This window comes from Micromesistius poutassou (assembly GCF_964030765.1).
Source record: "Micromesistius poutassou genome assembly, chromosome: 14".
In the NCBI taxonomy this organism is placed as follows: Eukaryota; Metazoa; Chordata; class Actinopteri; order Gadiformes; family Gadidae; genus Micromesistius; species Micromesistius poutassou.
In genome coordinates this window covers 7127106-7152529 of record NC_140284.1, presented here as the reverse complement: position 1 = coordinate 7152529, position 25424 = coordinate 7127106, and the positions used below count along the sequence as shown (strand labels likewise).

The following is a 25424-nucleotide window of genomic DNA, read 5'->3' as shown; positions in this document are numbered from 1 at the left end:
GGTTATGAGTACAGAGTACTACAAGTGTCTACGAAGGATCCACTGTGTCTTATAGGGGGGACTGATTAAGTTCTAGCTTCGGAATATGAACTGTGTCTGTGATGTTGCGACAGTGCTGTATTGAATGTGGGAGGTGTGTTCATGGTTGCCTTGGCTACATGCTGTACCTTCTCCAGTGCCCCCTGGCTAATGCTCTGAGTGGGCAGCATCAGGGTGGCATCGCCTGAATGAACGCCAGCATCCTCCACGTGCTCTGTGATGGCGTGGACCAGAACCTGGAACAGTCAGCAGTCACACGGTTATGGACCCTAACAGTCAGATACTACTTCCCCTCTTAAACATGAATAGGTCAAATGACTACCTTCTTCAAAGAGTGAGGTTTGAGTCAGATTTTGTTAGTGTTTGTGTTTGTTAGTGTTTTGTTTGTTGTAGTGTTTGTGTTTGTGTGTGTGTGTGTGTGTGTGTGCGCTTTGTCATTTGCACATTTAAACTGCTGCTAACTGCAACATTCATCAGCACTCTTCTGATAAGGCCTATAATCATCTCACTCACCCAAAAACCACACACACACACACACACACACACACACACACACACACACACACACACACACACAGACACGCACACTGGCAAGGACATTCTGGAAATACGGTATTAGAATCAAAGGAAGGCCTTTACGTGAATGTAATGTCAAAGAAAAGAAACATTAGCACTCCATTCCACATTATTATTAACAGGAAATAGGAAAGGTACCACTCGAAGGCCCTAGATTTAAAGGGCTTAAGTCTAGGATTTTTTCAGGTAAAAATCACTTTAAATTGGTAATTTTTGAAAAAGTAAATTTTACTTAAATTATGTGACTTCCCCCGTCTCTCTCTGTTGCACAATTCTGTTTCAATTCTAGTTTGAAAGGGTGGACTTGCCTTGAAAAGGGAAGGAAGTGACAATAATGAGAAAAATGTTTGTTATTTCATAATCGTTTTATTGGTACGACATGACTCCGAACACAGTTCCTAGTGAAAAGTACATTTCACGGTTACTTCTTTCAAATGTCAGCCACTAGCAATACCGGCAGTGGGGTGAGTATTGAACTGAAAAGCCATCCTCGCCTTGTGTCGGTTGAGAATGTTGGCCTGACCAAAAATGGTTGTGAGGTGATCTCTTGCACTGGTGGAGAGTGTTGTCAGATGACATTGTCGACTGCACTTATCCCATATGAAGGGCCACGAGGGGTCCTCGGGGGCCACTGGTTGCTGACAACTCTTCTACACTCGAAAAATTGTCAAAGACAACCACACGCACGCACATGCATACACACTGCACACACACATTCCTGTTTCACCAAGTGTCTTATTGGTATATGTAGTAGTAACCATGTGGGCAATTTGATACTACACATACTATAATACACGTTATGAAACTCAGGACAACACAAAGCTAAGCCAAGATACAAGATAAAGAGTCAAGGAAAAAGCATGAACTTTCGGACCGCCAAGAAACAATTCTTTAGGCAATCTGATAGGAAAGAGAAAACCTGAGCTACTTCATGTTGATTCAAGCTTCCTCTCCCTTGGATTGGCTTCATTCATTCTACCCCCCTCGTCAGGTCTGTCACGGGCCTAATGTCTTTTGACTGGAGATGAAGGAAAGTGTCCTGCTCTCTCATAGTGATCCGCAGGGAGAGTGAGTGTCTGCCGCTTCGCCTTCATGTACACAGCAAAATAACAGACGACGGGGGACACGGCAGAGCTACAAAGCAGGGGAGGCTGGGGCTGGAAATGTGATGGATCACTGCGAGAAGGTAGAATTAAATGGAATGGGAGAGACACATTTTTCTGAGCTGTTTTTCAGGCTGTGCAACACAAGGCTGCTGTTGGAGGAAAGATGTATAACCTCAATAAATGGGCTCTTTAGCTACTAGATAAATGCTCTTTAACTATGGTAAATGATGAGCAAACAGTTTTCTGCATGCTGAGGGGTTTCAGCCTACGCCTGATGGATACATTTAAAGGGAATAAGGGTTATATATTGGACCACACTTCTGTGGAGCCTGTACCACATATATCATACCATGATATCGCTAGTTTGCTATAATATTACTTTTTATTCCTTGGTTTGTTTTTATATTGTCTCTGTCTGCATTGTACCATTGGCTCTTCATTTATTGTTAGCTTTTTGTTTCTTTAATATGTTTCTGTCTAATTGTATCTACTATAAATATATTTTGACATGTAAATGATGTGTAGAACCATAAATGTGTTATCTGTGGCAATGCCTGGATTTTGAAAAATTGTACTCCAGTCTCTTGTTTACTTATAATGTTTAAGTCTAAATATCACGATTAAAGTCTGTGTTGCAGGGTTAATTTTTTTTTTGTTTGTGCAATTTGCTTGTTGGTAATAAACATTTAAACGGTTATCCATTGTATTTAATGTTGTTGGGTATCACAAAACAGAATTTAATACGAAAAAGAATGTACGATTTTAGCGGTTTGCAATTGATTCTCATTTTCCCCACAATGCATTGCACTTGCACACTTTGGGTCCATTCTAACTTAAGGTAAGAGGCTATTTAAATCTTTGCAGTGACTGAATGTTGATGATAGAACTGATTGTTGTGCATAAGATGAGTCTGTGAGACTGTGCGTTGTGTCCTTCCCGGCTTCGCACTGCATGGTTAGTTGTGGTTGGTTGTGGTCTTAGTGAAGCAACCTAGCCTTGGAGTTGGAGAAGTTGGAGTGATTGTGTACGTGCGTGCGAGAGCGAGAGAGAGCACACCCGCCGTGGTGATGTTTGGCTCGTTGTGGGCTGTCAGCATCCGCTAGGTTGGACAAATGTGCTTTGTGTGTCAATGATGTATCTGTCTGATCGTATTTGCTGTAGATGGATGGTTAAATAATGTCACACGATCGGTCATACTGCAGGCTCTCATTTGCAAGTTCACTGATTGCGTGTCTGATAGGCTATATACCTGGCATTTATTCAGTTGATTGCTCTTCTAAATGCGCCAGATTGATGCCAATTATTGTCATGTTTGCATTGTAATGCACATCTTTTCCTCTCCTTGTTATAAAACAACGTGCATCAAAACAACTTTAGCCAATACAGCCTCCTATGTCAGTGTTGCTTTACGAATACTATAGCATTATCGGTTTATTAAAATTGTTAAGTGTGTATGTGTGTGTGTGTGTGTAGGCTATAGACTGATTATCTTGGCTTGCATCGATGAAATATTGTAATGTTATAGGCCTACTGCATATTGAGGAATGTAGATCGGTATTAAGCAACAATCGGGAGATGGGACCCCACGAATATTGAAGGGTATTTCGCACACTGGGTAAAAGCTTAGAAATAAACACTAGGCAAAGATGTTGTTACTGGAGCTAGTAGGATACCATCAAAACGTGGGATAACAAATCGGAAATGTGTTTACAACGTCGGGGGGAAGATTTAATTAGGGATTATCTAGGGGGGAATTTCACAGGTGGGACTGGCAAGTTAGCCCATAGCTAGCATTATGCCTTCTATTTCTAGATGTTCTGACTAAGTACCGGTACATATCTGAACTAACAACATAATCACTGTCACTAGATATAAAGAAAACATTTACTTTCACTCTGTGCTATTCACTGACAGTAAAAAAAAGTGTTGTTATTGTATGCACTGCTGTTCATAGACTAGCTCCAGCGCTCGTTGCTGCGTTGCTAAATGATAGCAACTCTTCACCCATTCTCCTCTGACCATGCATTTAATCGGCTTTGACGGCCATCAGTTCTCGGCAATTCCTCATTCGCCCTCTCACGTCTGACAGGTTTGAAATGATATGGTTGTGGGCCATCATACATGTAATTTGTGGTTCTTGCCACCTCTTCCTCATCCCAGACACCCTAGTTCTAGGGTACTAGGCTGAGGCTACGTTCCACCACGTCTCACCCCAACTTGACGTCATCGCCGAGTTGCGGTAGAAAACACCTGTTACTACCAAAAACAACAAAAACTGGACTTTAGCCATAGATGTACTGTTCTTACTTTCTCCATGCCGCCTCAGGATTGTTTGTCGTTGTGAACAATCAGGTAAGAGTCATCAATGCCCTTCTATAAAGGGACTCATGTAACTCCCAGGTCTGTGGCTTGAACCAGAAGGCCCGCTCTCATCTCCAACCCCCCCCCCAACATGCACTAGATAGGCCTCTCACTACTGCTACCACCACTGCAATCCTACAGCTATTTTCTTCTTCCATTACATCTTTGTTTCAAGAATGGCTTTGGTTTACCGTTTATCTGACTGCTTTTTACAGCACATGTGGTCCCGTTTGACGCTGACCACTCAAAAAGCATCCAATCATATGACAGCTTTGTTTGACGTTCAATAATCAATCAAGTCTAAACAGCAGCCGCTTTCTTAGTTTCTAAAAAGAGCGCTGATCTCCCATCTGATGGCTGGCTATGTTCTGAACACCCGACCTAAGAGTGTCCAACGCTTTGCTCATCACGTGTGGCGCGCTTCAGCAATCAGGTGCCATAGCCTTTAGAATGAGCCTTTAGAAGGCAGCGACAGCCAACAGTCAACTGGGCGGGCCTTACCTTTCCCGCTTTGGCCACTGCGTCCACCTCCACTTCTCTGGCACCAATGATGAACTTGGTGATGACCACTGGATGCTCCTGGAGGACAGAGGGCAAGACACAGAAACACCTTAACAACGGCACACACAATAATGCAGAAAACCCTGCCCTAGGTTGTAGCTGTGTGACATGCTGGTATGGTAAATGGTTGATAGGGTTTAGGGTTTGGAAGGAACTGGAAGGACGAAGGGAAGGAAAGAGACATAACGAGATGCCCTAGAAAAGGGAAAGACTGCATGAACAAATGCTAATACTCTGGATACTTTTTAAATAGGGATTCGTTTGATGAACTGTGCTTAGTACTAACAACTTTTTAATATGGGTAAAATAATCAATCAGGGCTTTTTATGCAATAAACCAAAGAAGTTGAACAAAAAGACGTATTCTGAACATATTGTAGACTAAATTAATGCATAAGAAATAGGCTCTGTATTCCAAAGGAGCCCACATCACAGCTTTTGCTGTTTTGTTATGCAATTCATATGATGATATTGATCAAATATATTATGCAGCCTTAGGCAGTCCACAAAATCTGGAATACACACACACACCCACACCCACCCGCACAAACACACACACACACACACACACACACACACACACACACACATACACCCCCACACACACACCCACACAAACCCACAGACACACACAGCCACACACAGACAGGGGCTAGTACCACAGCTCACCTGGGACACCTGAGAGGCTTCTTCCAGGAAGCGCTTCATCTCTTCCTCTCCATACGCCACATTCATCGCAGAGCCGCTGTGAAAACAGATCAGCACTGTTTGTTTCCCATCCAGAGAGAGAGAAAGAAAGACGCATCCGTCTGTTGCATCATTATAAGGGACATGCTACATATTTGATAACATAGCTGAGAACGTGAAATGAGAGGTAGAGGGAGAAATAAAAGGAAAAAGACTGAATGAATTAAATAAATGGAGATAAAATTGATCGATTTAGGTCCGCGGACACCATAGGCTTTTTAGAATCAGTGCAAAGATAGTCATTACAAAACAGCACATTTCGGCAAAATATTATTTGTTGTTTTGGGTTTGCTGGCCGGGCCCTCCACCTGTTAAAGCGACAGTAGGTTAGGAGAGACGATGAGATGGCGAGACTAGAGAGAAAACATGAAAGAACGGGGGGGTGGGGGGGGGGGGGGTGAGGCAGCAAGTGAGAAGACAAAGAGGAAAAGAGACAAGGCGAGGGGCTAGAGCGCTTGCACATCCGAATGCATCCTGGGATTCTCTGTTGGCGGGAGTCTGCAATACTGAGAGGATTCAAGAGAGTTGTAGTACTGTAATCCCTTAAATAAATTAAATAAACCATGACCTAGGCTAATGAAAATGTTATTTTGCCAAGCCTTGCATTGAAAATGGTGTGGCACTTTTAAACACAACATATATTCATGATTAATTATTAAATAATGACCAAAGTACCATTACTACCGACATAACTATCATTCTAACCATCCTATGCATCTAAAATTTGTGACGTTGCGATGTAAAAGCCCTATACAGAAACCACAGGGAGCACATCATCATCATTGACACTAAAGCATTCATTCACGCAGTAATGTCCAGATCAAGTTCAACAGTGCTAAAATAATCATATGCATTGGTGGGATTCCCAAGGTGGTATATAGAGTAAAGTATAGTGAGTCGAGCAATGCATTTGCTAGACTTACCCATGGCTAATGCATGGGTGGAGAAAATGTTTTATCTAAACCTGGAAATGAGCAATGCTGGGTGTTCATAGGTTTTGGGGTTTTGTGTCTATGTACAAAGACTGCAGGAAATAAAACACTCAAAACCCATTAGCTTGGATGTCAAGATGAGAAGATCTAAAAGGCTCTGATGCTGAGACACGATAAGAGAGAGTTCACACTAGCCTGAGGGCATGGTATCAGCATCGACGAGAGGAGAGAGTAGGGCGTAGGAGAGGAAGAGGGAAACAATGGAGCAAAAACCAACAGAATCAGTACAGAGGGGAGTAGAGGAGAGGAAGGAGAGGGGAGAATATGGAGTAGGGGAGGAAACGAGGAGAGAAAACTATGGAGGGAAAGATAACTGGAATGAGTACAAAGGAGAGAAGAGGAGAGGAGGAGAGGAGGAGAAGAAAGCAAGGGACTAGGAGAGGAGAAAAGAGCAGGAGAAGAGAGTAGGGAGTAGGAGAGGAGAGGAGAGAAAAGGAGACGATAGGAGATGAGAGGAGACGAGACAAGAAGAGAGGAGAGGAAAACCATGGAGGGAAAAAGATTGCGCGTATGGAGACGAGAGGAACCTAAAATAATACAGAGCTGAGCAGGGGAGATGCTGAGATGAGAATGATGAGGAACTAAGAGGAGACAACATCCGAGAACACTTGAGAATGAGGACATAATGGGAGGTGAGAGAGAGGGGAAGGATACAGAGAACAGAAAGGAAATGATGAGAGGACCGGCCACTGAAGAGAGTAATGGAGAGATGAAGAAAAAAACACTTGCGTCCACAATGTGCTGAGTAGGGTCCTCAAAGGAGTAGGACAAATGTTGTCCTTGTGTATATAAATGAACAAAATGTGTGTTTTGGGAGACGATTTATGGTCACTTTTGAGCAGTTACCTGAGAACGTAGGAAGGTCTTAGGAGACATGGGTAGCCCACTGTCTTGGCAAAGGAAATGGCATCTTCCTGTAGGGGCAGAGAGGATGAGGGGAGTATGAGATGGGTGTGATGCCAGGGGCACACTCATTCAGAATAGGCACATGACAGCTAGGTCACCTTATTAATACGGTACAAGCGTCTGCCTTGGTTTCATGCTCAGCACTATCGCAAGCGAGAACAGAGGCTGCCGAAGGACGAGGGGACTTTAGTGTGTTTAATATGAAATAGTAAAGGCATGCTTTGGAATATGAATGGAGAGCATGAATACAGAATATGCCCGGGCTGTAGAGTACGGCCTATGCTCCTTTCCCACCAAGAAATTAAATCTTCACATCATGTTTAAGTAAAAAGTAGTCCCAGGGATTTCATTGGTCAACCAGAGTAGTTTTCTGAGGGTGTCAAATAGTAATTATTTTTGTGTTTTTTCAAAAGAACCCTCAAATCATCTTGTGTCTATATATATCAATACAACTGTAGGGGGGGGGATAATTGTACTCTTAGAAAGGCAGTAAAATAAAACGAGTTTGTGAGTCTGTCTGGGTGGATTGAAGGTGTATTTACACTGGACTATAATTGTATAGATTGACCTGCTCGAATTTTGGAACCAACCCCCTTCATCACTTTTTTCGGGGATTTTTTATTGGTAAATAATAAGCACATTCTGACTTGACAATATCATAAAGCAGAGTTAAAGGTCAGGGCGTCACACATAATTTCATATTAATCACACTTATTTATGTGTTCATTAATTGTCTTTCCAAGCTGCTTATGGTGCAAGAGCCACTGGTGGATGTCCTAACGGCCACTGAAGGGCCTTTTGCCTTAGTAAGCAGGACCGATATACTCGGACTGAGATAAAAACCCAGTCACCGAAAGCCATTCCATTCTACAACCCCTTGAATTAAAAAGGGTCTCCAACGTGGTGTTCCAGTACAGGATAAAGCTTTAATACATTTCATATCTTCTCACAGGGGGGATGTGGACTCAGTGAATGACATCACACACACACCCCGTCCCTGTTATCACCCAGTTCTTTCTTTTAACCTATTCATATTTCCATCTCTTCCCTTCATTGCTCCTTCACTCTCCTTATTATCAAGTCTCTTTCCAGAGACATTGTGCTGCAGTGTGTCTCATCTCAGCCCATTAAAAGAAGGGCCGGTGAGCTCCAGACAGAGAAGACCGCCTGCAAAGCCAGCAGTGAAACAGACTCTGGAGATGGCGGATGGATGGCGGGGAATTCTTTAACAGCCAAAGAGAGATCCAGGCCCCCCGATGCTAGCACATGGTCATGTCTGCCCTACAGTAATTCCCTCTCCCCCACGCCATGTCTAGGCCTGAGGTCAGTGCTAATGGAAGAGGCACATCAAAACAACAGTGGCCAACACACACGGGCACTCCAGAAGTTTCAGCTGGGGCAGAGGTACTGCGAACATGACAAAAATAACTGGATACATCCACAGAGGGAGTGAGCTGTACATCCTGTACACGTTGTACCTAGGAATGCAGGACAACTGCAGTTCAGTTTGGCGGTGGGTCTCTGGATGTATGGTAGCTAAGTGATAACTGAAAATGATTGGCAATGTAACTTGCTCAAGGGCATTTATAACATTCACTATGCAGTAGTAATTTATCCTTGCTAACTCCATTTTACAATGTGTCAACGGAAATGAGTTGCGGAGAAGCTGGAGAAGCTCCAGTTATAAAGATAACTTAACGCGGCCAGCTACTTCGGATCCTAGCTCTAGGATGTGTTTTTTAACCACACCTTTGACGTGTTTTATTAATTAATTCAAGGGCTATATATATTTATAATGTTTTTCACAATGTATTATAGTTGTATTTTCGTGTGATTATTTTTAATAAACCTGCCATCATTCCGTATCTTAAACAAAATGTGCTTGTCAGTCAAGAGCCTAGGTACCTTTGCAATCTTCGAGTCATTATGATAGGAAAAGACAGGCTCTACACCAACTAACACACACACACACATGCTGCACAGTGTAACAGGCGAGAGCGCTTCAACGCGTCCCCATGTGGGCTCTCACCAGGGAGCTGAGAGCCCTCCAGGGCGCCTGGGCGATGCCGAGGTCGTCCAGGATGCTGGAGAAGACGGAGCGTTCCTCGGCCCGGTCGATCTGCAGGGGGCTGGTGCCCAGGATGTTCACCCCGCTCAGGTGCAGCGGCACAGCCAGGTTGTTTGGGATCTGGCCCCCCACCGACACGATGCTGCCCGAGCAGCCCTGGAAAAAGGGAAAGGGAAGAGAGAGAGAGAGAGAGAGAGAGAGAGAGAGAGAGAGAGAGAGAGAGAGAGAGAGAGAGAGAGAGAGAGAGAGAGAGAGAGAGAGAGAGAGAGAGAGAGAGAGAGAGAGAGAGAGAGAGAGAGAGAGAGAATGAAAGATAATTTAAGGGATTGCAAAAGGTACGGAAAAGAGATGACAATCCGCGATGACAATCACGTTATTGCATTATTGGTACGTTAAGATTTTGCACCGATGCAGTTGAATGCAAAATACAACCAATACCTGCCTAACCTCATGCTTTACACTCAGAATAGATTATAAATCATCTAACAGCTGATGTTGGTCATTCCTTGGCAAAACTTGAAAGAAGGATTATGTGTGTGCGTGTGCAGGTGTGTGTTTGTGTGTGTAAGCGGGCAGGTGAAAGTTCTCTATAATGGAAACTCTACGAGCCCTCTTCCTTCCTGCCTGATCCAGGGTGGATGCCGTTTCCATGGCAACTCCAGGTTGCACCTCTTCATTATTCATGGGCCCCTGTCCCGGGTTTATCTCCCTGCACTAATGCTGGGTTTTGCACACACACACACACACGCATGCACACACACACACACACACACACACACACACACACACACACACACACACACACACACACACACACACACACAGGGGACGGTGTTTGTGGGGGGGGGGGTTGCAGTTATGTTATCCTAGTGAACAAACAAACACTTAATCACACTCTGATCCTATTGCTACTTCAACTGGATTACATTTCCTCTGGAAGGGGAAAGTCAATTGGCATTAGCCCATGAACACAGAAAGAACATGGGAGCAGTTGCACACAGAGCCATGCACACACCTGATAGCGCTGGGGGATAAAGCCTATATACAAAGCCTCAGGCACGTCTCGCAAACTTTCAGTGGGCAAGACGCGCCCACACACATCTCAAACGCTGACAGACACGTTATTTTTGTTGAAAGCCATTACCATTAATTTACTCTACTCAAAAACAGCATTTTGAAAATGGATAGTTTGCCATTTGTTTCAACAAAGAATACAGGTAAACATATTTAGTGTTTCATATATAAACAATTGCTTGGCCTCAAGCAGGTCAAATTCTATATGTTATTTCTGGACCGTTAGCAGCTCCTGAAACGGACATATAAACCTTATACCAAATGGCTTTTATTTCTGTACAGCTCAACTTTCAGCGAATCTTCCAGTTTAAAGTTAATAAAGTTTAAATAAATACAGGAGTCACCAGCAAGGATATTTGACAATGCAAATGATGCATCATCCACGCGTGCATAAGCAGAGTCATTGTTTTTCTGGAGGAGATGAATGGACTGTCCGTCCAGTACTCTGCAGGAACACTGTGGTAAATGACTTCCTCTTGGAAAGTTTCTTTGCAGTAGTAGTGAATCGGTAAGCACATTCAAAGAAAATCATAATAGTGGCGAAGAATGACTCCTCATTACAAAACTCATGGCCACGGGGGCTCCACTTAAAATGCTGCGTGGCATCACCATCAGCGTCACGGTATATGTGGCCCCCGGGGGCCCCCCAGGGAGCCGCTTCTCCTTCCATTGAAACCAATCAATGCACCAAACAATGATGTCATGACTTAGGCTGAGTGATAGTGGTGAGTTGACACTAGTGTTCGAGAATGATCAGTTGGTGTTGGTATGTGTGTCAGTGTGTGTATGTGTGTGTGTGTGTGTGTGTGTGTCTGCGTGCGCGTGCATGTGTGTGCCCACTCTAACCTCTTGTTGTGTGATGTCCAGGACACGCTCCAGGGTGAGCTCCTCAAAGTAGAGGCGATCACACTCGTCAAAGTCCGTGCTGACCGTCTCTGGGTTATGGTTCACCACCACCGTCTTCTTGCCCATCTGCCGCAAGGCCCGGATGCTGGACACGGCGCACCAATCAAACTCCACACTGCTGCCTGGTTGAAGGCAACACAAACAGGACCGTATAAGGCATACCTTCCACAAATGTGTACAAATGTGTTCTAATATATAGAAAAGCACATGATTGCTATTCAAAGGAGGTGTATGAAAGATGGATAGATTGGATTCAGAGGAGCACGCAAGCAAACTTGAACACAACGACAAGTGCAGGATTTTCTATCAGGAATTGAATAAGTAATGTAAAGAAAGCAATTTGAAGATGTTTTATAGGAGTCAGTAAACAAGCTGCCATTTGCCAAATACAATTATAGTTTATTACAGTTCGAACTGCCAGATATATATTAATGTGTGTCTATAACATTTTGGCCGCAACCGGTGACTTTATAGGTGAATTTATGGGTGAATTTTGAACCATCATCTTAAATTGCTCGGGATTACAGTCTTACACTCAAGCATGCATACATGCTCTGAACACAAATTGAGGTTTTGGAGAAATATAATAAAAGTAATCAACAATGACTATTGGTGTTGCTTGGCAACCATTCAATCGTCATAAGATAATTAATAACGCTTTTCTCACAGCAACATTTTGACATTTGAGAGTCCTTTTTTGTGTTTTTGAATAGCAAATTTACCATGAGCAATATAATAGTAGTTTTAAGAGTTGGTCACCTCACTTTTAACAGTGTTTTTTCTACAATGTCCAGATTAGCATATGAGTAATGCATTCATTGTTATGTATAGCATATGGATTGCTATAATTCCGAAAATCCACAGCATGTCTGTCTAAATAAATCATGATAGACTGTGAAACAAGACCTTACCAATGTGGTAGGGCCCACAGCCTAGGACCATCACACCCCGGTCTTCGAAGGACAAGTCATGCTCCTGTTGAATATTTATCATGAAAAACCTTGTGCTGATTCCCAGTACTTAGAGCACATCAAATAGCCTGAAGCATAGCATACATTAAACATATAATATTGTAAAATATGATATATAAATAAAACAATGCTCATTGTGTGAAGCAATATTGAACATTTGACAGGTAGGATCTTTGTCATGCATGTACATAATTATTGGTGTTTGGAGTGTATATCATTTGGTACCTGATGCTACAAAATGACACACACACACACACACACACACACACACACACACACACACCTCTCCGTGGTAGGTGCAGTACAGGTAGTTGGTCATGGCAGGATATTCTGCTGCCAGAGTATCAATCTAGAAATAATGGAAAAGAGGATATTAATAATTCAATCAATCAGTAAAACAAACAAAGTTTTCCTGCATCCTTAAGGTCATTACCAGCGCATGCTAATTCTTCTACTCCCTGGCCAGTATTTATGTGATTAGTAAGTTCTCAAAAGCTGAACATTAGTATGGGGTATAATACAATATTGTGATTGCAATTATTCATTGCGATGAGCAGATGATCAATATTCTGTGGAGCTTACTGTAATACAAAACAATAAAAAATAAAGCAATTGCTGAGTTGTGACGGTTTGTAATTATACTTGAACGTGACAGCGTACAACTTCAAATGTTTTTTTGTTAAAAAAATAAATCTACTTAAACAAATTAACCACAACCATTCACAAATATCTCAATAAAGAAGCTTAAATCACGACTTTGATTTACATGCAATTAATTGTGCAGCCCCACAAAGTACGTAAGGAGCAAAAGGGATGCATAAGGAAAGATGTAAAGCAATGTTTTATTACTACATCAATAATGTGACAACACCCCAGCTGCAGAACTGGTTCTTTGTATCTCACTAAAATGGAAGGAGTCTGTGTGTGTATGTATGTTTGTCCTTCGATTTTCTTGACAACCGTTCATCTGATCGACTACACACTTGTCGGGTGCGTCACTGAGGACCCAAAGAAGTGCACTGTTGAGTGTCATGTTGTTTGGATGAATGGTTCTCGACAACCCTGCAAGCAGCAACACCGGAAGAAAAAGAAACAGGCTCTGCCCTAGTAACCATCGAAAAGGTATAGACACTGTCACTCTTTATTCGACACCATAGAGGGACAGAACCACCCTATTGATGGAGGTGGTTGGTAGGGGACCACCCCGCCATCCTTTCGTCTTCCCCCCCCACCCAGCAGGGCTTGCCTGTTTGACCCAGGGTCTGATGTCATGGGCGAGCCTCAACTCCCTGGCGGACGAATCGCTGGAGCCCAGGATGTGACCTATCTGTCGGTCCGAGAAGCCGTCCTGCTTGGCCTTCAGCAGCAGCTGCCTTGGCACGGTCCCGCTGCAGGGAGACAGACGGACACAATGGAGGGAGAAGCTCGTTGGATCTGGTAAGATGTCAAGACAGAAGCATTGCGGTATCATAAATAGCGAGAGTGTGTGTGTGTGTGTGTTGGTATGCGTGCGTGCGTGTGTTCTGTATAGGAGTTCCTCCAAGTCCAGTCAACCAGTGAGTGTCAGAAGTAAAGCTCCCGGGTCGCGGCTGCCCCCCCCCCTCCCCCCCCCCCCCCCGTCGGAGGGACGCGGGCAAACAAGGGCAGCCGGGGGATCGATGCCCGGGCCGGGCGCCCAGGCGCCGGCACGACAGGTGTCCAAGTGCAGCCGTTTAAAACCCCTTTACCGATCGATAAAAGTTTCATGCACATGGGGTGTGAAGGTGCATTTGGAAATATATGGGAGCACGGCAGGAAAAGGAAAGAAATCCTTTCCTTCTACCGCTACGGCGCAGCCGGCTCCCCCTTCCCCCGTGTGAATTATTTATGACCCGGTAACGTAACGATATTGGAAATGTCAAGTGTGTTTTAACTCCCACCGCAGCCGGTTGAGTTGAGAAATAACAAACCCCTGTGAAACGGCCACGAGAGAGAGAGAGAGAGAGAGAGAGAGAGCAGGGCTGCCAGAGAGATGAAGAGAGAGAGAAGGAGAGAGCGAGGCAGAGGACTTCTCTATGTTTGGAATCACAGAAGAAGCTTCAAAGTGCAGACATTTGATCAAGAGCACTTGCTCGTCTTCCTTACAAGAAGCCTTATCGGGATAGTCTTTTATTCTCAAATAGGCACGTGCGGTGGCAGAGGAGAGCCACACACACATGCCCAATCATTTCTCCAATGTATTTGATCAAATGGACACAGAGAAGGATGGAGATAAAGCACACAAGTGTGCCTTGTCTGTCTATGGGGTTGGACTTCACATCATTATAACAGCGTCAACCCTTACAGAAACCATATAAACCTCACCTTACATCACCTCAACTCCATTCATGAAAATGGTTGCACATTATTGTTAAAGAATAGAAAAACCGGGTGCCTGTGCACTTTGTCACTGTCTTTCAACTGACTGCCACTTACTATCCAATTTCTTTAAAAATGGTGTTTTAAGGAAAACCACCCACCCCTGTTTGAGCCAGACTAGGCCCACTATCACATAAAAAAAAAAGACTGTACTTAAAGGCCATCGTGTGATAGGACGACAGTACAATCACAACTCCACAAGAGCGCAATGTTCAAACATGCACCTGCCTGCCCACACACACACAGACACCCCCCCACCCCCCACACAGATACCAAACAGGACGGCAGAGCTGCAAGCCCACCTGCGCCTCACTCTGCGATCAATCAGATCTAAAAGCCTGTTTCCCACGTCCTGAGTCTGTCCATCCACTAATCTCACAGGCTAGCGCGGCGGACCACAGCCACGCCTGGCGCTTTCGTGGTGGCCAGCGGAACGGACAGCGGCCCATTAATCATTGAAAGGACTGAGCTTCTGAAGCTGTGATAGAGTGACCCGTTGAGCCAAGACCACGGGCCTGGGGGCATCCACGCTGGCTTTGAGCCTGGTGCGGTGGGGAGAGGCGAGACGTGGTGGTGGTGGAGGGGCCGGCTGAGACGGACAAGGTGGGCAGTGGGGAAAAAAAAAAAAAAAAAAAGCAAAAAGACAGAGGGAAGCGGCAAAAAGGGAGAGGAGGAGAAAGCGGTCTTGAGCAGAAAGGAGGAGACGTGGCCCGAGGACCCTGTGAGTCTCCGGGAGCGAGGTGAGGAATAAAGAGTAGGGGATGGGGAGGGAGAGAGCGCGAGAAAAATAACCGAGACGGACCAAGAGAGAAGTCTAGAAAGTGCAGACAGCCCTATAAAGATTAAAGATCATAGATAGGCTGGACAAAGGAAGCTCTATCCACCACGGGAATTGTTTAGAGTGTAAACTTAAACTTTATAGGGCTAGAATGTTACACACTGATTTTCATTGAAATCGTCTTACACATTATATAATACTATACATAATGGGAAATATGCACACAGATACACACCAAAGGCAAATATGCGTGCCACACACATGAAGGGAAAAACAGGTGTGTGTGTAATTGTGTGTGTGTGTGTGTGTGTGTGTGTGTGTGTGTGTGTGTGTGTGTGTGTGTGTGTGTGTGTGTGTGTGTGTGTGTGTGTGTGTGTGTGTGTGTGTGTGTGTGTGTGTGTGTGTGTGTGTGTGGGTTGGTCAGATTGTAAAGTGAGCAAAGGAGAGGGTATTCACCGGCTACAGAGCTGAGGGCAAACACATGGGGTAGCACAGTTTCTAGTGTTCTTGGGAAGTACTTATAAACAAAGAATTAAATGTACTTACACAAATGTAGGTCTCAAAGGGACACACACACACACACACACACACACACACACACACACACACACACACACACACATTTCTTCCCAACTCCATCCTCAAATGACACACAAAAAGCTTTCTCAATCCAACAGTGACATCTAGTGGGCCAGGTTATGAAAAGACTCAACCAATACTTGTGCTAAGGGAAAACATCCATCAGAATAAAATAAAGATGCTGCAGAAAGGCAGACTGACTCCTCATGGACCATAAGATTAATTAATTATACCAGTGTTCAGTCTCGCATGTTCAAAAAGGACCAATACAGTTCAAAGGAATTACAAAAGCCTTATCATCCAACTAATATAGGCTTACTCCTAGCACAACATTGGCAAGAGTATGTTCGTTGTACCATTTGGTTCCATGTTTTTGATAAATCTCAGTCCCACTGATTGGTCAGTGTTAGATTACAAAACAAACTACCAATAATGTGAGAGGAGGATTTGCATTGGGAATATAATATAAATGTTATAGTTAGTAAAATGATCACAGGTCAATTGTAGTGTGATTTTGGATTGTTCTCTCTTTTCCATGTTGTGCAGTGCAGTGGGTGCCAACAGCACCATATTGATTTACACTCCATATGATCCTTAAGCCTAGCATGATATGTGTTCCTGGGGTGGTGTGTTACCTGTTGAATTTGGTCAGGTGCTGCTCCAGCATTGTAATGCGGTGGAGTTTGTGCAGGAACCACTTATCTATCGCTGTGAGCTCATGGATTCTGTCCACACTCATACCGCTGTGGAGGGCCTGGAGAGAGAGACACAGACTCATACAAAGGCACTCTTTAAAACAGTGAGACAGCAGCTTCCTCTCTGTCTAAGGATTTAATTTCAGGACCTTCTTTGTTATTCTGCACAGTATAACTGGCAGATTCTGACATACAAATGACTCTGATAGCCGTTCTGTACCCCCAAAGCCTTTCTATTTGCCTTGGCTGGTTCTGGAACAGAGCGATCTGTGTTAAATCTGTGAATAAAGACGTGAACTCGCAGTAGGTGAAGTGACAGCCACCTTGAAAGGGGTGGGTGGACGGATGGGGGTGGGGGGGTGGCGTTCTGTGTTTGATGGCCCAGCAGTGCGACGAGCATCATTAATCCATAATTCCTCTCACATGCACGCGCGGGCACCCACACGCACACATCCACCCGCACGTATGCACGCACGCACACACACACACACACACACACACACACACACACACACACACACACTTCCAAACGATCTCATTCCACATTTAAGGGGACCATCTATCTCCGGAGTCAGGGACGCTTGGCTGCTCGCTATTGGGTCTCTGACAGCGACTCATGGTCGCTGACGACCTTCTCACCGCAGCAAAAAAAGGAGTCGTCTCACAGCCATTAGTCCTAGTGAGCTGACGGAGATAGCGACGACGACGACCCCCCCCCCCCCCTCCCCTCCCCTCCCCTCCCCTCCCCTCCACCACCAGACAGATGAATGGACAGCCCGGGTGGAGGTCAGAAAGCGGCGCAGCAGTACCTTTGCCAGAGAGAAGACGCGGGTGCTGGAGGGCACCGCCAACTCCTGCTCCAGGTCCTGGGCGGCGCCCCAGGCCTTGTTCAGAGGCAGCCGCGGCATGAAGCCGTCGACGGACGGGTGGCACATCCGCAAGGCCTTCTGCATGCTCTCCTCGAAGGTGCGGCCCACCGCCATCACCTGGAGGGCCGGCGGCGTCAGGGAGGGGGAGGGGGAGGATGATGAATGGGGAAGGGCGAGAGAGAGCGAGAGAGAGAGAGAGAGAGAGAGAGAGAGAGAGAGAGAGAGAGAGAGAGAGAGAGAGAGAGAGAGAGAGAGAGAGAGAGAGAGAGAGAGAGAGAGAGAGAGAGAGAGAGCCAGAAACAACAAAAGAGATTTAGGGATTTGTTTGGGGGTTGTGGTTATAGGGACATTGCGGCAGCACTTAAAGCTGCACTATGTTTTCTCATTGGCGGCCTCTAGTGGCTGAAGTTGTAGATATATTTATGGGCCACGATACAACGGTTTATAGAGAGAAATTCCCCGGACCGAATTGACTTTGTGGATGGGTTTTGTTTGTGATCAACTTTCTAGGTCAGATATTTTTATATGGAGTATATAGATGCAATAGAAAAGTTTCATAGTGCAGGATTAATTTGTCTTGTTACTATATACATTATATTCCATAGTAGTAATATAGCGTGTGGAAGGAACGGGAAGGGACTAAGAGAGTAAGTAACCCCCCCTCCATCCCACCTCTCCGACACTCTTCATAGAGCTGCCTATTTCCCGGGACATGCCCTGGAAGCGGTCCAGGTCCCAGCGGGGGATCTTGGTGACGATGTAGTCCAGGCTGGGCTCGAAGCAGGCCGTGGTTTTCTCCGACACCGCGTTCTTGATCTCCGGCAGGGGGATGCCCAGCGCCAGCTTTGCTGCCACAAACGCCAGTGGGTACCTGGGAGAGGAAGTCGAGGATTCAGGGACGAATCCGTATGCGTGACAGTGACACAGTTCATCCAGATATGACTATCACAGATACGTTATAGGGACAGGGGGAAACCTGAATGAATAAAAAACACGTTGCTCTCATATTTTATTCCGCACTTGTTTTTACTTGAAAGACATAAGAAATGTCACATTATTTGTATAGTGACACATTCAACCAATTGGCAGGCAACAAATTCAGAGCTACATACTTAAGCACTTGGTTTGGGCCAGCAATTTTCCCACTCTGGGAGGTAAAACTACAAAAACTGGAAACAACATTTTGAGTGTTGGACCTTGGCCGGGCACTTTCTTACCCGGTGGCCTTGGAGGCGAGGGCGGAGCTGCGGGAGAGGCGGGCGTTGACCTCGATGATGCAGTAGTCCAGGGAGAAGGGGTGGAGTGCGTACTGGATGTTGCACTCACCCACGATGCCTAGGTGGCGCACCACCTTGATGGCGGTCTCGCGGAGCATGTGGTACTCCTCGTTGGAGAGGGTCTGGCTGGGGGCCACCACGATGGAGTCACCTGGCATATGAAAATAATTAGAAATTCTCGATTGGCAATTCATGGTTCTGACACTGTATAATTCATCCCAGTAAATCATGTTTGTGATGAGGCTCAGTATTCTAATATCTTCTTTAAATTGGATCCTGATATTTTATTCCATATCACAATAACCAAACTCACAGGTAATAGTCATTCCTAGCCTGGATATGCATGCATAATGCAGGGTTTCCTGCAGAAAATGTGTTAGTTAAGGTGGTGGGGTTTGCCGTCAGACCGGGGGTGGGGGAGGGGGGGGGCTGCTAAACAACATTGTCAAAATAACAACTGAAACAAGAACAGTTAAAGAATCTTAGCAATTTTAACTTTAAAAATATTCAAAACCAAACTTTTTCTTTTACTTTTTTTTATGACAAAGTAGTTAAGGCGGCAGGCATGTGTTGCTTAGGCGGCTGCCTAAGCTGTAAAGTGCTGTGGGAAACCCTGCATAATGTATGCATATCATCGCCTACAGTGACATCCAGGTCTAATGAACAGATGGATGGAGGAAGTAAGCAGTAGGGAGACAGTAGTGGAGTCTGTCCAGTACCAGTGTGTATGCCGAGAGGGTCGAAGTTCTCCATGTTGCAGACGGTGACGCAGTTGTCAGTGATGTCCCTCACCACCTCGTACTCCACCTCTTTCCAGCCCATCAAGGACTTCTCCACCAGGATCTGCCTGCTCATGGCCAGAGCCTTAATCACACACACACACACACACACACACACACACGCACACACACACACACAGTTCAAACATCTGACCTTGACTCGTTCTGAATAAGTAATACATCCTCAAAGTCTTCTTAAAGTCTTACTTACTTATAATTCCCTCTTAATATAAATGAATAACCTTATTTAATGAGCAGGTTAAACATTTCACAATCTGAAATAAGACCGTCAAGATCAATGTTCAAGTTCCCTGCAGGCTCCACACGGAACGCCAGACATCCTTCTACCCGGCTTGAATCCAGCCTGTCTGCGTGCGTTCATCGGTGCCTTTGCTGTGCGCACCTTGCGAGCCGTGTCCTCCAGCTTGGGCCGGTCACCGCACAGGCCTGAGCCCAGCCCTCCCAGGGCGTAGGCCGAGCGCAGCATCACAGGGTAGCCGATCTTCTCTGCCGCTTTCAGGGCGTCCGCCACCTGGGGGAGAACACATTCCACTGACACCGGCTCTTCTTCATGGACACCAAATCAAAGTGATCTTCGAGGACATTTTGCTCGACTGTCTGGGTCGTGTGTCTGGATCGGCTAGTTCCTTTTTCTAAACAACTAGCTGATCAAACGGCCCATAGTGTAGCTGGAGATGAGCTTGAAGGAGCGGTTACATCCCAGGATCATTTAGTAGAAAATAAATAGTTTTAGTAGTTTCCACATATTGTGACCCGTAATAAAAAGGTTATAAAGTACAGGTTTGACTTTTTTACTGTATATAGTGTAATATAGCAGATAGTGTAATATAACAGACTCCCTTCACTGTCCGTAAAAAGCACCACATAGACCATAGCATTTTTTTTTTTTAAAGGTTTCCTTCTTACCGACTCCACAGCGAAACTAGGGGCGATCTTCTCGTTGATCTCCATCAGTTTCTCAGCAAAGAGCTGCCGGTCCTCCGTCGCCATGATGGACGCCACCGGGGTCCCCAGCACCTCGACCCCGTACTGCTGCAGGATCCCACTGTTAAACAGCTCCACGCCTGCGCACACATCACAACATACACAGAGGGACCTATATCAGCAACACGTTTGGGCAGAAAATGATTACCTGCCACCAGTAAGGGTGTGTCGGTTCTGACACCGTTCAACGTCCGTCAAATTCAAACATCCGCAGTCCCCAGTCGCGGTTACGTCCTGCCGTGTGGCGGACGTGAACTCCTACGTTTTTTGACCAGTCTCCACCAAATGTTCCACTCGGCCTCAAACGCATGTAGCGTTGGTGTGTGCCACGGTATGCCGCCACGGTGTGTGTGGATGTGCAGATGTGTGGAGCCCGTTCTGAGCGGCCATTGATTTTGATGCTCGCGTTAGAAAAGAGGGTTAGGCTTCTCGGACAGCTCTAGTATAGCGCTACGTGTATGTGTGGATGGTGAAGCTCCGACACAGCAGCGCATTTATTTGATGTCCGAGTCGGAGTTAGGGGTTAACGTCTCCGACACACAAAACGCTCACACGACAACGTTGTTAAAAAGGTTTCACAAACGTTTTGCCGTGGGTAGTAACCATGGGGATCTCATCATGGTCAATTGATGTTCACACAGGGGGAACATGAGGCGAACAATGGGTTCATTTACAATTGATTTTATCTATGTGGAAGTTAATTTTAAACGTTCCTTCATTCTTATTCAGAATACATTTTAAATCGAGGTCTGACCTGAAACGTTGAATGGAGAATCGTTTTACTTCTAGCCACCAGCAAATGGAAGTCAAGACAGGCTGGAGCATTTTGTAGGTTACACATATAAATATATACAGTATATATATATATATATATATATATATATATATATCTGCCTATCAGGGTTTACTGCATGCATGTAAACAAACGTAATGACTGTCACTGTTGATGGAACACAGGGCGGGCGACTCACCACAGTTGAGGGCGGTCTGGCCCCCCATGGAGAGCAGGATTCCGTCGGGCCGCTCAGTCTTGATCACTTCCGTGACAAACTGAGGCGTGACGGGCAGGAAGTACACCGAGTCGGCCTGCTTGGTGCCCACCTCGTTGGTCTGCACCGACGCTATGTTTGGGTTCATCAGCACCGTCTTCACGTTCTCCTCCTGAGGCAGCCCACACATTATATATATGAAATCCTTTTTAAATCCAATTAAAAAATGTGATGAAACGGGTTACATGATGAGAGTTAGAAAATAGGTGTTATTTGTTCAGGGATTCATTCAGCCCTGGATACATTTAAACAATATAAACAGTCATTAGAAAAATGACAATGCAAAGAAATAAATAAAGAATTGTCATCGGATAAATCGACATACATGTTTAGTTACTTTTGACCTTTATATTATGTCCAAATCAAAGGAGAGGACAGGGCAAAGGGTTGTACGCCCTTTGACTTTACTGACATCACTGAGTTGTCATGTTGTGTTGGCTGCGAAACTATCAGCCATCGGATGACAATGCAGTATACCACAAAATGCAAGCAACTCAAGCAATAATTGGCTGGTTTATGTGTTTTCTTTAGTTTATGAATTCAAATGCTAAAGTAGCCAGCGGTATAAATGAGCATTCCTACATGTATTGAAGATGGACAAATTAACGAGCCTCTCTCGAAAGTCTGTGCCAATTTATCACACATCACTAAGACGCTTTCCGATTGGTGTTATCTTGAAATATTGAGTGTAAGTATGAGTGTACCAGAGAACACTCATAATACCTTCTGTTCTGAAAGAGGTGCCATCTGTTGTCAATAGAAAAGGTCCAAAAGCAAAAATGTCATCAAAGGGATGTGCAGATCTTGCTTTTTTGTAGTGAGAAGCACAGAAACTGATAATTGGAACTGATAGTGATGCTTCGTCTGTGTTTTTAAAATGTTTTATACCCCTGGTATTGTCTTAACAGCCTTTTGAATGTGGCACTGACGATATCCAACATAAACCTTGTTTGATTTACTCTATATGTTTCACATACACATTTCAAAAAGTGAAATGCAGATATAAGTGGGGAAAACACTATTGTTTTTAGCACATCATTTTCTCAGATCTGGTATGTTAAAATAAATGCAGCTGCTGCATGTAGGTATGTAGCTAAAGACAGGAGGTCTGTAGCTAGGGACCGGACAGACAAGACACGCAGACGTTACAAGGACGAAATGAACATGCTTCTTCTACAACAATAGAAAATTGTTTTTCGAAAGCCTTTTGTTTTTTATGTTGCATTAAAACCTGAATAAATGGGTTTTAGATGTAATAATCATAATCAATGATACTTTGTTCATTGTTTTCACCCATGTGTTCCTTTATGTAAATTAGCCCTTTGTGTTGGTGCATTGTTCATGATTGTCTGTATCTGTAGCCTGATGTTCAGATCTCTACCCTGTCCATCATTCTTGCCTGTAATTGGGTTCAAATTTCAGTCAGTTCTTTGAAATTGTTGTTATTTTTCCAGGTTTTCTTAAAAAATACCCCTAGGTAACCTCTGGGTAAACTACGTTTGTAGTTAAAAACCTAGATTACGTTTGGCAAAACAAATATATGTTCTTTTATATTAGTTTTGGAAAACAGGTTGAAGCTGTACTGTGTAGGTTATCCCACTAGCTACCTCTAGTGGCTTGAAGGGCGGGGGGGGTGGGATTCCCTGGATGGATTGACTGGTGGATTGGCCCATCATATTCTTGATAAACATTCTAGTTCAGACAAGTTATAATGGAGTTAATAGCCTCAGTGGTAAAATGTGGGCAAATTAGTGGATGGTTAAAATAGCAGTATATTTAATACATAAAGGTGCACATCTCTCACCTTCAATGCTTTAATGGCCTGGGACCCAGAGTAGTCGAACTCTCCTGCCTGGCCAATGGACAGTCCCCCGGAGCCCAGCACTAGGACCTTGGACACCTATATGTAACCATGCATCAAAGAATCATAGAATGAGATTGAGATTCTAAACGTGAATAGATTTTTTCTCTCACCACTAAAACCTTTGGTACTGTCCATGTGCTTTTATTTGTGTGTTTGGATGTAGTTTACAATGAGTGCCTGGGACCAACCTTTGTTCTCGGGGGGATGATAGGCTTTTTGGGCATGACTGATACAATGTTGGCGTCCTTGCCCTTTTTGATCAGCGATATGAAGGTGTCGAAGAGAAACTGCAGACACAAAAAAGAAACAACAATCCAACCCACTACTCAGTTAGAATGATAATCAGCTCCTAGTATTCCATTGTATTTGTTTGACCCTGAAATAATCTTTGCAGAATGGTATTCCGGTGCAAGGGTTTTTTGGAGTGTTCAATATGTCAAAGTGTTACCTCTGTGTCTGTGGGACCTCCTTTAGCCTCGGGGTGGAACTGGGCAGTGAACACTGGCTTTGAGTTATGCATTATGCCCTGGAAACAAGTGTGGTTTGTGAGACAAAATGACAACCTTCAATCAGACATATTTTTTTTTAAAACAATGGGTTTAAAAAGCAATATAATACAGAATATAAATGTAACAGACTAAAGGGATATTGTACTGCAAAGTTTGTTGCAAGCTATTGTGATAGCTTGAACTAGCTATCTTGTTAAAAGTATTTTTAATAAAAGTGAAAATAGATTATTTAAATAGATATCCCTTGGTATATGAATGGCTTGTTGTCTATATTCTGGGATGAATAACAGAAGCATACCCAAAGTCAATACAATGTGGAGTTACTGCATAGAGAGGGATAATGACATGTTTATTAAGCAGGTAGAACTGGTATGTAGGAGCCTACTAGATAAGAAAGACCTGCATTTCATTATTCAAAGGTCAATGCCAAACATCAGACTTGATTGTACATTAGAAAGTCAAGTGAATTAAGAAGAAAGAAGAAAATATCTAGGGGGAATTCACCTCATTGGTGCCATCATTGGCATTGACAAACAGCGGACTCCATCCTGGTGGTAGGGACTCAGTGTCGATACCGTAGCCGTGGTTCTGGGCTGTGATGAACGCCTGGCCCGTCATTACATTCAACACAGGCTGATTTTGCCCCCTGATCGACCACAAAGACACATAAAGAGATTGTCTACGTGCTCTTTCTTTGCAACATGAGGTTGGGGTTTATGGTAAGTTAAAGGCATTCTAAAAGGGTGTTTTCCCAATAAGGTATAGGAATGTGTGAATGCTGGTTTAGAGGTCACCTGTTGCCCATGGGGAGCTTGTAGGACTGAGCTCCAGCCGCCAGAGCAGTGATCTGGTTTCCCATGCAGATCCCAAACACTGGCTGGGGACGGTCACTGTCCAGCACCTTTTGTAGGACGCACAAATGCCAAAATTGGCAGTGATGTATTACTTTCTACCGACTCCACAGTGTGTATGATGAGTTTGGTGCCATCTTAAAGGATAATATCTCAATGAAATCTGAATCTAAAAGTAGCCTGTTATGTATGCCTGAAATGTATTCATTTTCAAGTGTTTGTGTGCTTGATATGTACATCTAAAGTGTAAAGTGTTAATTAAACATAACCTACATTGCGGACATTTTGAATCAGAGCCTGGGCTAGGGAGGGGTCTCCTGGCCCATTGGAGATGAACAGACCATCATAGTCTAGGCTCATAAGGTCTTGGTCCCAGGGAACCAGGTGGACCTCGGCACCACGCTACACACATAAACACACACATTTTATTTTCAATACAACTCAGTACATTTATTTTTGATTAGCT

The 25424-nt window shown here is 44.4% G+C and overlaps 1 protein-coding gene across 1 annotated transcript in view; it reads right to left on the bottom strand.

Moving 5' to 3' along the window:
• Positions 1–25424, bottom strand: part of cps1 (carbamoyl-phosphate synthase 1, mitochondrial) — a gene marked incomplete at both ends in the record, with an annotated part of 43349 nt that overhangs the window by 14301 nt on the left and 3624 nt on the right. The window contains 23 exons of the mRNA XM_084478113.1: positions 168–275; positions 4584–4661; positions 5312–5387; positions 7228–7295; positions 9317–9511; positions 11276–11457; positions 12247–12310; positions 12590–12655; positions 13553–13694; positions 16696–16814; positions 17565–17741; positions 18297–18495; positions 18842–19052; positions 19621–19765; positions 20084–20212; positions 20608–20765; positions 21657–21846; positions 23539–23634; positions 23787–23885; positions 24047–24124; positions 24612–24753; positions 24902–25008; positions 25232–25360. Coding sequence (XP_084334239.1) covers positions 168–275; positions 4584–4661; positions 5312–5387; positions 7228–7295; positions 9317–9511; positions 11276–11457; positions 12247–12310; positions 12590–12655; positions 13553–13694; positions 16696–16814; positions 17565–17741; positions 18297–18495; positions 18842–19052; positions 19621–19765; positions 20084–20212; positions 20608–20765; positions 21657–21846; positions 23539–23634; positions 23787–23885; positions 24047–24124; positions 24612–24753; positions 24902–25008; positions 25232–25360 — 2958 coding nt within the window. The remainder of the gene's footprint in view (positions 1–167; positions 276–4583; positions 4662–5311; positions 5388–7227; positions 7296–9316; positions 9512–11275; positions 11458–12246; positions 12311–12589; positions 12656–13552; positions 13695–16695; positions 16815–17564; positions 17742–18296; positions 18496–18841; positions 19053–19620; positions 19766–20083; positions 20213–20607; positions 20766–21656; positions 21847–23538; positions 23635–23786; positions 23886–24046; positions 24125–24611; positions 24754–24901; positions 25009–25231; positions 25361–25424) is intronic.